The following is a 14,499-nucleotide window of genomic DNA, read 5'->3' as shown; positions in this document are numbered from 1 at the left end:
TTTTCTGGAAAGAGCCATTTCAAAAATTGTTAAGAATTGGTGGTAAAAGGCTTTATACTAAATCTTTATAGGGCAAGTGCAAACTGAACAAATTTCTCTTCATACGTAGTTCTTGTAACTGATAAGAGATACTTAGGCAAAGCTTTCAAACATCTGCATGTTCCAGACAGTTTGTGAAGTGATAAACTTTAAGTTCACTGGTCAGTATTTTCCTCCTTTTCAGGTTTGTGATAGTGATAAGAAATTCAACTATCTGGTAGACTTTCTGAAGAGCCATAGTCAACTGAAAAACATGGTGTTCTTTAGCACATGTGCCAGTGTAGATTATTTCTCTAAAGCCTTAGAGACGTAAGTTATCATTACTTTTTTTCAGTTATCAACTTAATTCATACTAACAATAGATCAATTAATTATTTGATACTTATTTCTTAAATAGATTCTTTGTAAGCTCCTAAAAAGGAATGGGGTTCATATGAGATAAAAATTGAATGAGTTTTTTTTTTTTTTTTTAATTCTTGTGAGGAATTACAGTATATCTACACAATTATGATGTATTGCAATTTGTTATTGACTGTCTTCATTTGTTCATCACTGTGCCTGAATGACAATACAATATAAAGATTTAATGATATAACAGGTTGCTTCCAAACACTGAAGTATTAAGTATACATGGAAAAATGAAAGTGAAAAGGAATACAATATTTACAAAATTCAAAAATTTGAAAAGGTGAGTTGTAGATTTAAAAGCTCCCTAAAGATAAATATTAACATTGCATACTCCAGTTAATCATAATATATACTTGCTCTAAGTATTGACATGGGTCTGCAATATATTTATAACTTCAATGGTTGATTATTAAAACAAAATGAAATGGGACTCAAAGCATTTCTGTATATTCAATCTTTTTCTACATTTTTAAATTAAAATGTTTAGAGTTTATATGTTACAGTAAATACAGCATGTGTATTAGTTATACTGTATTTGTATAGTTTAGTACACATTCATACTTACTGTATACTATTTTGTGTTGTGAATATCTGGAGAAATTGTATGGTATTTGCATATTACAGGTAATATTCATGTCAACTGTTACAATATTCAATATTTGTATGCTATAGTTGATGTATTTAAACTGTTACAGTGGTATTTTGATGTGCACAGATGTAATGGCTAGAGGTATAGACATCCCTGATGTGAACTGGGTAATACAGTTTGATCCTCCCAGCTCAGCAACGTAAGTACAAAGACATGCCTTATGGCTTGGATTCAGACACACACTGGTTTAGGATTTTGTGGCTCCATCGGAGGGCAAATTCATTTTAATACTGATTTTTCTGAAGTGCAGTTGTGTATTTCTCTGTATCCGTAGATTATACCAGTTGCTGTGCAGCTTTGTAGAGTTCAGTCAGCTGAGATATATGCCATTGTGCCAAAGATATTAAGATATTAAGAACTTGGAATATGTACTCTCAGAATACTGGTCTGATTATTGTGGAATAACTGTACATTGTCACGTTGATAGGCATGTTACTGACCTATCTTTACAGTGCCTTTGTTCATCGTTGTGGAAGAACTGCCAGGATTGGGAACACTGGAAATGCTTTGGTCTTTCTGATTCCAACTGAGGAAAGCTATGTGCAGTTCTTATCTATTAATCAAAAGGCATGTAATTATGTGAATATTCACTTTCTTGCTTTTAAAATTAAATGTCTGTTATTTTTTCATTGGCTAAAGCTTATTTAATGAGTTAAGATGTAGAATGACTTCATATAGTATCCTCTGCATGTCTGAGCATGCTTTTAACCAGTAAATTAAGCTGAAACCAAGACCCAATATACATCACACTGTCTTAATACACAATCTTTTTCAATGATAGGTACCTCTGAAGATGTTGCAGCCACCCCATTTGAAAGTAGATTTATTACCAAAGCTTAAACAAATGGCTAGAGAAGACAGAGCTATATTTGAGAAAGGAATGCGGGCATTTGTTTCTTTTATGCAGGCTTATGCCAAACACGAGTGTTATCTTATATTTAGGATAAAAGGTAAGCATTTAATTTGACTTCAAACTTAAATTTATGTAAATTTTTTTTAGTACAAGTCTTTTGAACTTTGTAAATATTATCTGTTATTAGGCCACACTTTTTTATGGATGACATCCTGCGCGCGCACCGATTTTCGTCCGTTCTCCAAAAAAAAAAAAAAAAAATCCCCCCCCCCCCCAGGAAGTCCGTTGTCGCAAACGTCGTTATTGAATTTGCCGGAAAATGCAATCGGCAATCCTCGGCTAATTCCGCAAGCTCCATGCTGTCATTGTCGACTGCGGAGACATCCGAGTAGTTCCGAGTGCGGAAAATGAGCTTTCTGCGCATGCGTATTATCACCACGTGGAAATATGGCCGCTTTGCCGTCAAATTCATCTCTAGCATTAATTTCAAAATACACGACAATTAAAGTCATAAAGAGAACGGGGGCCGTCGTTTTGGTTTGCCATTGATATTGGACATGGAGATATCACCTTTTTACAATTATACGAAAGGCTGGCCGCGGCCAGCGATCATCGCCCGGAAAATTTCAGTGACATTCTGTCCAAAGCAGCACATAGGCTTACCAGGTTCTTTTGTAGGGAAAAAAGGGTCAACAAGAGCGTCGTGGTATTTGGTGGACTGAAGGTTGGACAGGCCACCCAATAGTTGGCTGCTACGTGTGAGTCGAAGTAGACAGAATGGCATCGACCGAAATTACCTTTTTTAGATTTGGTAGTAGGAAGCATAGGCCTATCTTTGCTTCATTTTTTAACAATTCTGTGAAGTGTTCACAATGCTTAAATTTTCTGAGAGTACAAATAAAGACACGCTGTTTATTTGATATTTGTTTTATTGATTGCTATACCAACATAATGCATGAAATAACCTTAAATAGATTTGGTAATATGCAGCATATATATATTCATGACTTTTTACCTTTCTACGAAGTAGGCCCTATTCACAATGCTTTAATATTTTGAGAGCATGGATAAAGACATGTTGTTAGTTTGATACGTGTTTCTGTGGTAAATAAGTGTTTCCAGCTGTGTACTGAAAACATAACTTTTCTTAAGCAGTTTTTTTTTTTTTTTTTTTTTTTGACTTTTTTTTTTCGCCCGCTCGCACCGATTTTGGGGTCCCCAGAGGATGTCATCCATAAAAATAAAAAAGTGTGGCCTTATCTGGAAAAAAAAATGGCATGGTTTATAATTAGTTATCTCTTATTCATATATTAGATTATTCTCACTTGATGTATGAAAATATTTTTTGCATTTTTGCAGAGCTTGACATAGCAAAATTAGCAAAAGGATTTGGACTTCTCCAGTTACCAAAAATGCCTGAACTGAAGGGGAAAACATTTCCCGATTTTATTCCAGATCCAGTAGATTTAATGACAATTCCTTACAAGTAAGTTTGGCAGAATTTTCTACTACAGCGCAGTTTGATTTATACTCTGAAATGTGGAGGAAGGCAATGTTTCATTAAAATAATCTGCTTTCAAATTGTTAAAAATTTAATGGCACATGCTCTGCCTTTTTGTTCAAAAGTTTAACAAATTTAACAGTTGCAGGGAAGATTAATTTTGTATTTAACATGCATGTACCTCATTTAAGAGATAAAAGCAGAGAAAAGCAAAGACAAGAACATCTGAAAATTTACCATCAAACAGGTGTATTCCCAGGAAAGAAAGTCAAAATTCATAAAGTAAGTTTTTGTATTTCATCAGTTTTTTCCTTGCATAAAAAGTGTCAAATAGGCTCTGGAGAAATCATATAAAAACATTTAATGAATGTTTGAAAAGGATTTTAACAATTTAAAGTGTGTAATTTAAAAAAAATTAAAATACAGACCCATATACCCTTATGCATGATTATGACAAATTTTATATTTCAGAAGGAAACGGTACCTTGGTCCAAACAAAAAAATCGAAAAGAAAAGAAGAAACAAAGGAAAGAAGTGAAAGAGCAAAGAAAACGTAAAATGGAATTTAATGATGAAGAATTGGATGAATTAGAAAAAGATGCAAAACTGGTCAAAAAACTGAAAAGAAAAAAGGTGAGAAAAGGCTCATCTATTTTCAGCTTTTGGATTTAGCAAAAATTTCTTGATACATTTAAGTAAAGAGTACTGTAAATTACTTTAAAAGAGAAAGATCTTATTTGTTTAAGCTTTTGAATGCCAATCTGAACAAATTTTTTTTTATACAGATAACTGAAAAGGAGTTCAATCATAAATTTGATGACCTATCAGATGAGAATGGAACTTGATAATCATCATGCTTTGTACATCTTGTGCAGAAACATGTTGCCTTGCTTCCAGTCCAATGGGAATTAGACTCTTCACAGAAATATTTGGAATGATAGAGCTCACAGCTGTTGCCTGCCACTGTAAGATCTTAGCTCATTCAAGCAATTGGAACATAGAAACTCAACTCATTAAATAGGCCGACACATAGAATTTTTTTTTTTTTTTTTTCTTACCAGAGCCAGCTTAAATGTCTTTGCTATTTTCCAACATAACAGTGGGTATCTAGCCAACTTAATTTAGGAATTGGACGTAACTAAGTGGCATTATTTGTAAATTAACTGTTGCATCTCAATATAACTGAAAGAATACAACTGGCTCATCACCACTTCCGTAACATTTTATTATACTTGTAAAATTTATTTATCAAAAGAGATTTTTGTGATGTTCTCCCCTGTATAATTTAATAAACTTATTTTTTTACTGACAGAATATTAAATTTGAGATTCTTGTGCATGATCAGAAAACTCCAATCTTTACCCACCTTCAAACATAAAATGCAACATACTACTCTCAACAGCATGGAAATGTATCAACCTTGTTTAAAATTTCTTTCAGCCAACACAATTTATGGAATTGCTATAAAAGAAAGTCTGTATTTCAAATGTGTTTTTAACCATGAAATGCCCTCCACTGGACCTGGACAGGTCGACTGGAATTGTTAGAATGTGGGTTTTGGATGCAGCGGCATGTACTGTTGCAGCAAATTCAGCATCACTGCCTAGAAATGGAAAAATATACCACTTATAAAGTAATTAAGTGAAGAAGTATTTCTGGTTGCCTTTCGTCTTAAAGGATTACATGAAAATCATGAAATAAAGAGAAGTAAAGCTTATCACACTAAATGATGGTGACTCTCGATTGTATGATTACTTTTGTGATACTGCTAAACCATCAGTGAGGTGACCCATCACATCATCTGTCAAATGTTTGGTATGTTTCATTAAATCTTAGACACTATTTTTCACAATTACTGTGCTAATAAATAAGTAGACAGCAAAGCTGGCAAATATAGAGACACCATACAGGTAACTGGGCAGCAAAGCTGACAAATGTTCAGACATTACACAAAAAAGTACGGCAAATAATGTTTTGGCCAATTTTGATGCACTGTTAGTGTTACATAATGCTTTAAAGCAGAATAATCATTCTTACCTTCTTACATTATGTACTACAGGTAACATGGACATTTAAAAGCTAGCAAGTGATTCAGTTCCATGGGATATAAAAGCCAATGAAAACAATGCTGTGTGAGAAGTAAAAAAATTCACACACAAAAAAAAAGAATTACCATAAAAGTAAACCGATTATGCCCATTTTCTAAAGCAACCTGCTTCTTTACCAAACAAAGCCACTCAGAGAATTTAAAGTAAACCAAAGATACGTTTTCGAAGTTATGGGGTGAACGTCACCAAAACTGTGCAAAAAAAATAATTAATTAATTAATTTAAAAAATCAGAATAATTACTGTAAATGTATATTGATGGTGCCAATTTTTAGAAGCAATCTGCTTCTTTGCCAAACAAAACAAATCACTCAGTGAATGTAAAAAATATGGTTTGGAAGTTATGGGGCAAACGTCACCAAAGTTATGCAAAATATATATATATATATATATATATATATATATTTACCATAAATGTAAGCAGATGGTGCCAATATTTGAATGCAAACTGCCTCTCTACCAAAAAAAAAGCCACTCAGTAAATTTAAAGTAAGGCAAAAATATGGCTTGGAAGTTGTCGGACAGACGGACCAATCAGAATATATCAGCCATGAGCCTAGGTTTCAAAAAAAAAAAAATCTCTGAACATTTGAGTATCAGACAATACAAATCTCAGGAACCATCTGAATTGAATTAAAAAACGAGGAATTCTGCATTTCCGCAAAAAGCTCATGTCTGATATATAAAATATAAATATAAAAATATATAAAAATCATTTTGAATTTTGATATATATTACATTTTTACTGACAAATAAAAGTGGCTACAGATGTCAACTTACCATAACTGTCCATTTCCTGTTTTCTGCCTCCTGCCACACAACTGACCTCTTTTCGTCGTAAAACACCTCATCACTGACCTCCTCCTTGTGTCTCGGAAGACAGTGCATAAATATGGCATGGGGTCCAGCAGCAGCCATCATCTGGAGCATGACCAAATCAAACGTAACTATTTTAATTTACTTAACATGCACTTTACATTTTTTCATGCACGGCTAATAGGTTTACAGGCTGCACTATGCATTTTGTCTATGCAGGAATGAATCTCAGATTTTCACATCTGATAGTGGTTTTGATGCTATGTGGATATAAAATTTAAAAATATATATATCAAACCAAGTTACGCCCCATACCAACTGCTATATCACCTCAAAATAGAAAAGTGCTAAATTGATGATGAAAGCTTTGAATTGCTTATGCTTATTGATTGCAACGTCGACATTTTATATTTTCGAGGGCTTTCCCATTGTTTTAAATCAGCACAAAGATAGATGCATTTTTGAATAATTTGATGCAGGAAAAAACTCATTTTCGGTAATTGGATGATAATGAAGCCAAGGGTTACAATAATAAAAGATTCCCTTTTTGGTTAATCTGACCTCCTTTGTAACTTCATATCCCATGAAGTCTTTGATTCTCTTCTTCGACTCTGCCTCCTGCCCCATACTGATCCAGGTGTCTGTAATTACCACATCAGTCCCTGCTACTGCCTCCATAGGGTCCCTGGTGAAATTCATTGATGTGCCAGACTAGAAAAAGTGAATGTTGTGTCATTTTGTTTTCATCAGAAATGCTTATACAACTATTGGTCATTGCTTATAAAAATAATAAATTTACTTTGGCAAAGAAAATTGATTTATTTATTTTTGTCAATTTATCACTGATTCACAGATTAGGTGTAATATAAGTAAAAACTTTGTTATAAGATAAATATGCTAGTTTGACCCATTAGGTTGGCATGTTTTTCACACAAAAATGGATATCAAATGTTAATTATCCTAAAATGCCATACCACAGTGATATAAGAAGCAATATTTTATTGAATTCTGAACACCAATATGGATAGCACGCAGAACTGTCAGAGACTGTACTAAATTCGTTTAGTAAGACTGCTGTAAAAAAAGCACTGTGAAAATGTCCTGGATATATAGCTAGTTCACATTGTGTCCTGTATTTATTGTTACCATAATTAAGACTATTTTACTTGCCTGTTTCACTAAAGTTACTGCATCTTCTTTTACTTTGGGATCAACATCATAGCCCTAAAGCAAAGCAAACAAACTTAGAAATGAAAATAAAGCTTTTCACCTATTAGAAAATATTGTCATTACTAGAAAAACACTCCGAGAGCACAGACCTCTGCCAAGGCGATTTTTGATTATTATTGATTATTGATTGATAATTGATATGGATCACCACCAAAAACTAATCATCTGTTCCTTGGCCCACTTCTGACAGTTCCTGAAAATTTCATCAAAATCAGTCCAAAACTTTTTGAGTTATGTTGATGACAGACAAACAGGAGTGAAAACATAACCTCCTTGGCGGAGGTAATAATCCTTTTACAACTAAAAACAACTAGTGACTATAAAAACTTAAGGACTGTCACACTGTTATGACTTAAAAGACTCAAACTGATTTTCTGGAGCAATACCTTAGGAGTGGCTATATTCAGATCCATTCCAAGCTTGGGACATCCCATCATAAATGAATGGACAACATTGTTACCATCTCCAACCCAAGCCAATTTCAACCCCTTCAGCTGACCAAAATGCTCCTGAAATGCAAAAGAGAATGATTTGAAAAAGAGGAAATAAAATAATTGAAATCTTGATTTCTAACACATCAGCATGGTTATGTGTTCAAAATGGACTACTTACTGGTACTATCTCCAAACTTATTTCCTTGACTGAGTTATGGAGTATATGGACATTAGGACATCTGTAAGATTTTATATTTATCAAATTTTCACTTCTGACAATGTAAATTATTGTAAATGGTCTAGATTTTATTATCATTTAATGAATGTGGTGATAAGATGAAATATGTTAATTACAGAGGAAAAAACAGTATAATACAACAGAAGATAAAATATGATGCAATGTAGTGTAAGAAATTATTTATGCTAATTATGCACTAACAAGGCCCACTACAAGTTTGGAAAAATTTCTACTTAAATGAATTACATTCAGCTGTCCCGAGTTGTTAACATAGCAATAAATTTCTCCTTATCGCTTATGTACAGAAGGTTGGGGGTACTTTTTTCTATTACTGCACATACAAGAAATTCGGGATACTTTTTTTCCATTACTACATGTAATTGTATTTGATACAATGGCACATGAAGTGTAGCTATCTTCCTTCACTTTACAGAAAGGACAAACAGTTTTCAGATAATATTTTTGGATAAATATAGGGCTGTATTGCAATTTTTTAGATATGCAAGCTAGTTCTAGGCCTCAGGCTAGTGCAGATATCTGTGTGAAGTCAGAAAACTTCAGTGCCAATGTCTGTAAGAAGTCGGAAATCTCTTTCAAGTACATTTCTTAATTATTATAGGATTTGATTAATTTGTATGTGTGTTACTTTTAGATACTATTCACAAAGTACATAATATATGTCAAAGTGATTCTTAAGTAAGAGATACTGAAGCCAATTTAGATAAATTTACAAGAGAACTTTAACACAAATTGAGATTTATTTAGTTAAAATGGACTAGCTCTTATGAAAATAAAAGTTTTACTAGTGAAAATTATTATGTTCATTTACCTGCAGAGTCTGGAAATCTGCCAGTATTTGTAAGGGATGATACATGTCAGACAATCCACTGATAATAGGTACTGTGGAATATTTACTGAGTTCCTCCAAGTCAGACTGACCGTAGACTCTGGCTAAGACAACATCTGTCATTCTGCTTAGTACCCTGTAATATGTACACAGCAGTTCATGAAATGATGCCCTTTCAGTATGATTTTTTTTATTTAAAAAGAAAAATTGCATAGGGAGGGGGCACACCTTTTGTGTGAAAATAAAGCAAGCTTACTGTATATTTCCTCTCCCAATGACTTTAAAATAAGATAATTATGATGGAGTAAAATTTGAACAATACAAATAGACTGAAATGTGCTGAAACAAGGTGTGTCTATTTTGAAATTTGGTCCACCCTAGGTCACTCTTAATTTTGAATTCAACCAAAAATTTCAAAATAAGTTATAATGACCTTTGAACTGAATGAATGGAGACGAGTTGACACTTGGCATTTGGTCAAAGCATCAAAAGGACAAGAAAAATCCATTTCATGAGGAACAATTTGGCCCAATTTCAATAATCCTTGTACACTTCTGTAATATTTGCATAAACTTTACTTCTACATGCATAAATATTATTCTAATTACTTAACCTTTAAGGCTGCTTGGAATTAGATATGACATACCATTTTTTGCCAATTACCACAGAATAATCAATTTTCACTATTATATATGGGATTTTATTTTATTGCTTTTGTAAATAGATACTGTTTGGTTGACATTTTACTTAGTTTTGGCCAAAAAATATATACATTTTGCTGAAATGAGTCTAGAATATGCAAGTTTCCTATTTACTTATGTCTGTATATCTTATTACTTTGCACTGTCTTGCAGTGATTCATTGACTCCAAGATGAATGTCATCAGGACCAAGGAAAACTGCATGTCCACCAAGTAAACTCATACCTAAAAATAAGATGTTAAATGACTTCAATAAGTTGAACAAAAGAGTGAACTGTGTGGGTAAAAATGGTCCAATCATTCACATACATTACCTAAATCATCTATGCTTAAGGAGAACAGTGTGTGACTGATTAATAACGAGCTTCCACTTAGTGAAGCTACAGAAAATGCAGGTTTTTATCTTCTTCCATGAAACTGTGAGAAAAAGTCCATATCCCAGTCTTATGGTGAATTTCTGAACATTGGGAGGCTGGGTGTGTTCAAGTTAAATTCAACTGATGCTACATATGTTAAATAAAATTACCAGTTTCTGTTGAAAGCCTAGTTCTTGTACTTCGTTTCTGAAATATCATTGCAATCGATTTGCCAATGAGAGGCTGGAACACCTAAAAAGTTGAAAAAAAAATCAAAATTAACTTTGTAACTAACTTATAATGAACTTTTAATAATCATTTTAGATTTTAACTTCTAAATAAAATGCTTTACTTACCTCTTTGTTTTCCTTATATCTTGTTTTTAAATCTGATGCTGTCCAAAGCAAATGCTCTATTTCACTTTGGTTATAATCCTTTAGGGTCAAAAAATGTCTGCCAATCAAATCTGTACCACTGAAAGATCAAAGTTGCAAGTACTAGCACAACTCTCGAACACTGTGAATGGATCAAATATAAATACAGCAGTTGCCATCCTTTTCCTTTCATTTTTTATTTATCTATTTATTCAGGTCTACCTACAAACAATGTATTTGTTATTATTGATCTTGTAATTTTTTCTACCCACTATTCTTTTTTTTTTTTTTTTTTTTGCTTTATTGTGAGATAATTAAAAATAATAAATTAAAATTAATAAATTAACTCCATTCCCCATTATCAATTACTAAATATTCAATTGATCACCACCAACATCTAGTTCATTTTTGGCCAAACCTGAATTTTTTAAAAAAATCATTCCAAAACTTTTTGTATAACGTTGCTTACAGTCAACAGATTTAATCATTAACCAAAAAACTCATATGTGGATCACTACCAACATATAAATGTTTGCTGCTCAATCCCCAGTTTCTAAAAAATTCATCAAAATCTGTCCACAACTTTTTATATGATGCCAGACAGTCAAACAGACAAACTGAACCAAAAACATGTAATATGTAACCCAGTCACTGAATACCAAAATACCAGAAAATACGACCTTAAAAGTTAAAGGAATAGTGTTAAAAAAAAAAAGGTTATAACTATCATTCATGTGACCAAAAGTCATTTTTGGTCAATTAAAAAAAAAGTGATTACATTTTATTAGTTTTTACGCAGATTTTACACAGGTGTGAATCTAGTTTAAGATACACCAGCATGGTGCCACTGTGAGGAAGTAGGCTATAGAGTGACATAAACACTGTCGAAGCATGTGAAGCCATTCAGGTTGATTTTGTTTCCCATGCGGTTACTTCAACTCCATTCTTTCAACTAGTGTTTTCACAAAAAAAAAATCCTGAACATGGATATCATTTATAAACAAACAAAAACAAACACCACAGTTCTATGTTTACAGTAATTGTTTGGTAGTAGAGGAACTGACATAGTTTTTCACACATGCTGGACCTGTCAATCAACCTGTACGTGCTTACTTTTTACTTACAAGTCAGAGAAAGTAACACAAGTAACCCAAATTCAATGCTTTTTAGGCTATCTCCAAAGGTATAACAAAATAGCTGATGTCTTTTTATTGTATCCTTGATATGGCACCTGGGTACTACATGTTTGAGGCATGTTGTTTTTATGACACCTGGATTTTTGGTCAGATGTCAATGTGTTATCATCACAACACATGCTCAGAGCAGTCCCTAGATCTAATGCACATGACATCACTAGAAACTGACCAATCAGAATTTTCTCATATAAGCTCCCCTTTTTCTCACTTAAATATTATAGAATTTAAATTGATAATGAATCAGTTAACATAATGTGTTTTTTAGAACACAGTAAGTCTTTAAGGTTATTTTAAACATCAAAATAACTTTTTTGGATTCTGCACCCCAAATATACATTTGTCTTGAACTCAACATGCTGTTTCTCTGTCGAGCGAAATCAGTAGAAGAGAAACATTTTTGCAGCCTCAACAGAAGTGAGCCTTAAGATTATTTTAAACAACAAAATAACTTTGTTTTTATTCTACACCATAACTTACGATGTTGACGAGCAGAAAAACATTGTGCTCAGTACAAGAACAAGGCAGCAAAGCTGTCAAATGTACAGACAAAAAGCAGGAAATAACTATGCACAAAATAGGCTAATGTCAATTCTGATGCAAAAGTACATTATGTTAAACTGCAAATTTAACATCAAATTTTAATTATGCTCAACAGGTAATACCAATGTAAGTAAAATGTGTAACAAGCATAAGGCTTCAGGCCCATGGAAGTTCAAGTTCACACTTTGAACGTGTATAACTTCCAGAAAAAGAAGCCAATTAGACTGCTTTTCCAACTCAGGCTGCATGCCGATTTCGAACTTGACTTGCGTTTTAGTAAGATCAATTACTCCTGTGAGTTTCATGACAACAAGCCTATCGGTTTTTCTTGAAATGTGCTTACAGTGTTGCATATATGCTGAAAAGTGAAAAAAAAAAAAGCATAACTTCTACAATAAAGGCCCGATCATGCTGATTTTTGAACTTGACCTGTGTTTTATGAATATTCATCAGCTCTGTAAATATAAAGCCCAAAAGTAAAACTGCCTTCCACGGCGACGGCGATGACGGCGACGACAGACACAGGTGATGTCAATATGTACAGACACATCTATATATATTTACTGTACTGTTTAAGAACAGTAATTGACATGGTTTTTCTTAAATGGTCATCATGGGAACAGTGCCCAAAATAGGTTTTTTTCAAATTTTGATGCAATATTACATAATGTTTAACAGCATAATGACCATCAATTTTTAATAATAAAATATTAGTATCATGGATGTTCAGAAAATGTGACTAGCAAAGGTCTTCAGGCCCATGGAACTTCAAAGTCACAACTTGAAAATGCCAAAATGTAAACAAGACAGCACTGTTCTGAAATGTTTTTTTTTTCCATTTTTAACAATTTTTAACATAAAACAAAATTAACAGTTTACTGCCATTTTTATATGATCAACTAAGAAAATTGATGAGATGGGAAAAATATCAACAGAGCAGTGTTAAATGTCCAATTTCTTCCATTCTGAGATTCTGAACATAGTGAATGATTGAATCTGACAAACTGCAATGATATGAGTTTTTTTCTATTTTTGAAACTTTATTACACAATTCATGATAACAAGTTTACCATCTTTTTTACAAAATCAACTAACAATGTTGTAAAGATGCAGGAAATGTCAAACAAACACTTTTATGTATCTTATTAGTTTAATAATGAGACTGTTAACATGCCTAAGAATTGAATCTGAGGAAATGTGAAAAATATGCTGAAAAGTGAAAAAACAGCATAACTTCTACAATAATGGCCCGATCATACTGATTTTCGAACTTGACCTGCGTTTTATGAATATTCATCAGCTCTGTAAATATAAAGCCAAAAAGTAAAACTGCCCTCCACTTATCGTGTTTACAAGGAAAGTGCACGGCGCCGGCATCGGCATCGCCATCGCCATCGCCATCGCCATCGGCGACGACAGACGCAGGTGATGGCAATATGTACAGACACATCTGTGTCTGTACATAAAAATGTGATTTGGAGTACAGAATTCAAAAAGTTATTTAGATGTTTTCAATCTTAAGGCGATATTTCATGGTATTCTGGTAGTATTTTGTAGTATTCCGTGGTATTTGGGTGCATGTTTAGTGACACTGAATTTGGGGTGCAGAATAATAAAAATCAAGTTATTTTGATGTTTAAAATAATTTCAAGGAGGTATTTCGGTATTTAGTGACAGCCAAAATATAATAATAATTCTAAAAGTAGCCGCTAACAATAACAGAAACATTGAAGTGTGATTCAAGTATACGTACCGTAACATCGCAGCAGAATTAAAATCTTATACTACAGTAGACAGCAATGCGTAAGTAGTTAGCGCGTGTAAGTACACTACGTACTAAGTGCACAACGTCTCAATTACACAACGTTTTTACTTTTATCTAAGTTAAAAACAGTTTTACATGTTGCATCATCTTACTTTCGAATGAGGTACACCTACTAGTACGTGATAGAATTTCCAGACGGCGCACTTGAAACTATGCAAGGGATAATTTACTCAATTTTTATATTAATCTAAAACAAAAAAGGGGGTGAATCGTACAAAGAAAAATACGCACCCGGTACTTGCGCATCTTTTGATGACAGTGTTTGAAGCAAGTGAAAAGCATTTCCCAACTTGAAGCAAACACAGCTTGCCGCCTTGCATTATCGACATGATTTCATCATTCGGGTGGCCTTGACCTACCGGCGTAGCACAATGACTAGTTCCACG

General features: G+C 33.2%; 2 protein-coding genes across 4 annotated transcripts in view; one reads left to right on the top strand and one right to left on the bottom strand.

Moving 5' to 3' along the window:
* Window positions 1–4,764, top strand: part of LOC106167054 (ATP-dependent RNA helicase DDX55) — a 27,835-nt gene extending 23,071 nt beyond the window's left edge. Inside the window, exons 7-15 of one of the 2 annotated variants that reach the window (XM_013545736.2) lie at window positions 224–348; window positions 638–727; window positions 1,143–1,235; window positions 1,549–1,663; window positions 1,878–2,046; window positions 3,309–3,435; window positions 3,642–3,732; window positions 3,922–4,083; window positions 4,236–4,764. In XM_013545736.2, the coding sequence (XP_013401190.2) occupies window positions 224–348; window positions 638–727; window positions 1,143–1,235; window positions 1,549–1,663; window positions 1,878–2,046; window positions 3,309–3,435; window positions 3,642–3,732; window positions 3,922–4,083; window positions 4,236–4,295 (1,032 nt within the window). In that variant the 3' untranslated portion in view covers window positions 4,296–4,764. The remainder of the gene's footprint in view (window positions 1–223; window positions 349–637; window positions 728–1,142; window positions 1,236–1,548; window positions 1,664–1,877; window positions 2,047–3,308; window positions 3,436–3,641; window positions 3,733–3,921; window positions 4,084–4,235) is intronic. The other variant, XM_013545738.2, reaches the window with a different exon arrangement.
* Window positions 4,652–14,499, bottom strand: LOC106167056 (ornithine transcarbamylase, mitochondrial). 2 transcript variants are annotated; one of them, XM_013545740.2, is made up of 10 exons: window positions 14,345–14,499; window positions 10,535–10,652; window positions 10,349–10,430; window positions 9,960–10,047; window positions 9,105–9,258; window positions 7,990–8,112; window positions 7,544–7,597; window positions 6,935–7,084; window positions 6,338–6,478; window positions 4,652–5,053 (listed from the first exon to the last, which is right to left on the bottom strand). In XM_013545740.2, the coding sequence occupies exons 1-10, from the start codon at window positions 14,440–14,442 to the stop codon at window positions 4,994–4,996; spliced, it is 1,068 nt and encodes a 355-aa protein (XP_013401194.2). In that variant the 5' UTR covers window positions 14,443–14,499; the 3' UTR covers window positions 4,652–4,993. The 2 variants fall into 2 exon arrangements, with proteins under 2 accessions (XP_013401194.2, XP_013401195.2); XM_013545741.3 differs by lacking the exon at window positions 14,345–14,499 and adding an exon at window positions 14,042–14,193.

The sequence above is a fragment of the Lingula anatina genome, chromosome 1, assembly GCF_051362555.1.
Source record: "Lingula anatina isolate TDL-2025a chromosome 1, LinAna3.0, whole genome shotgun sequence".
NCBI classification, from domain to species: domain Eukaryota; kingdom Metazoa; phylum Brachiopoda; class Lingulata; order Lingulida; family Lingulidae; genus Lingula; species Lingula anatina.
This window is presented reverse-complemented; position numbering and strand designations above follow the sequence as displayed.

Coding starts and splice junctions, on each gene's coding strand:
- LOC106167056 (XM_013545740.2), bottom strand. CDS start 14,442: ATGTCGATAATGCAAGGCGGCAAGCTGTGTTTGCTTCAAGTTGGGAAA. Junction 9,259..9,959: donor TCACTGCAAGACAGTGCAAA/GTAATAAGATAT, acceptor TACATATTACAG/GGTACTAAGCAGAATGACAG. Junction 7,598..7,989: donor TGAATATAGCCACTCCTAAG/GTATTGCTCCAG, acceptor GCTTTGCTTTAG/GGCTATGATGTTGATCCCAA.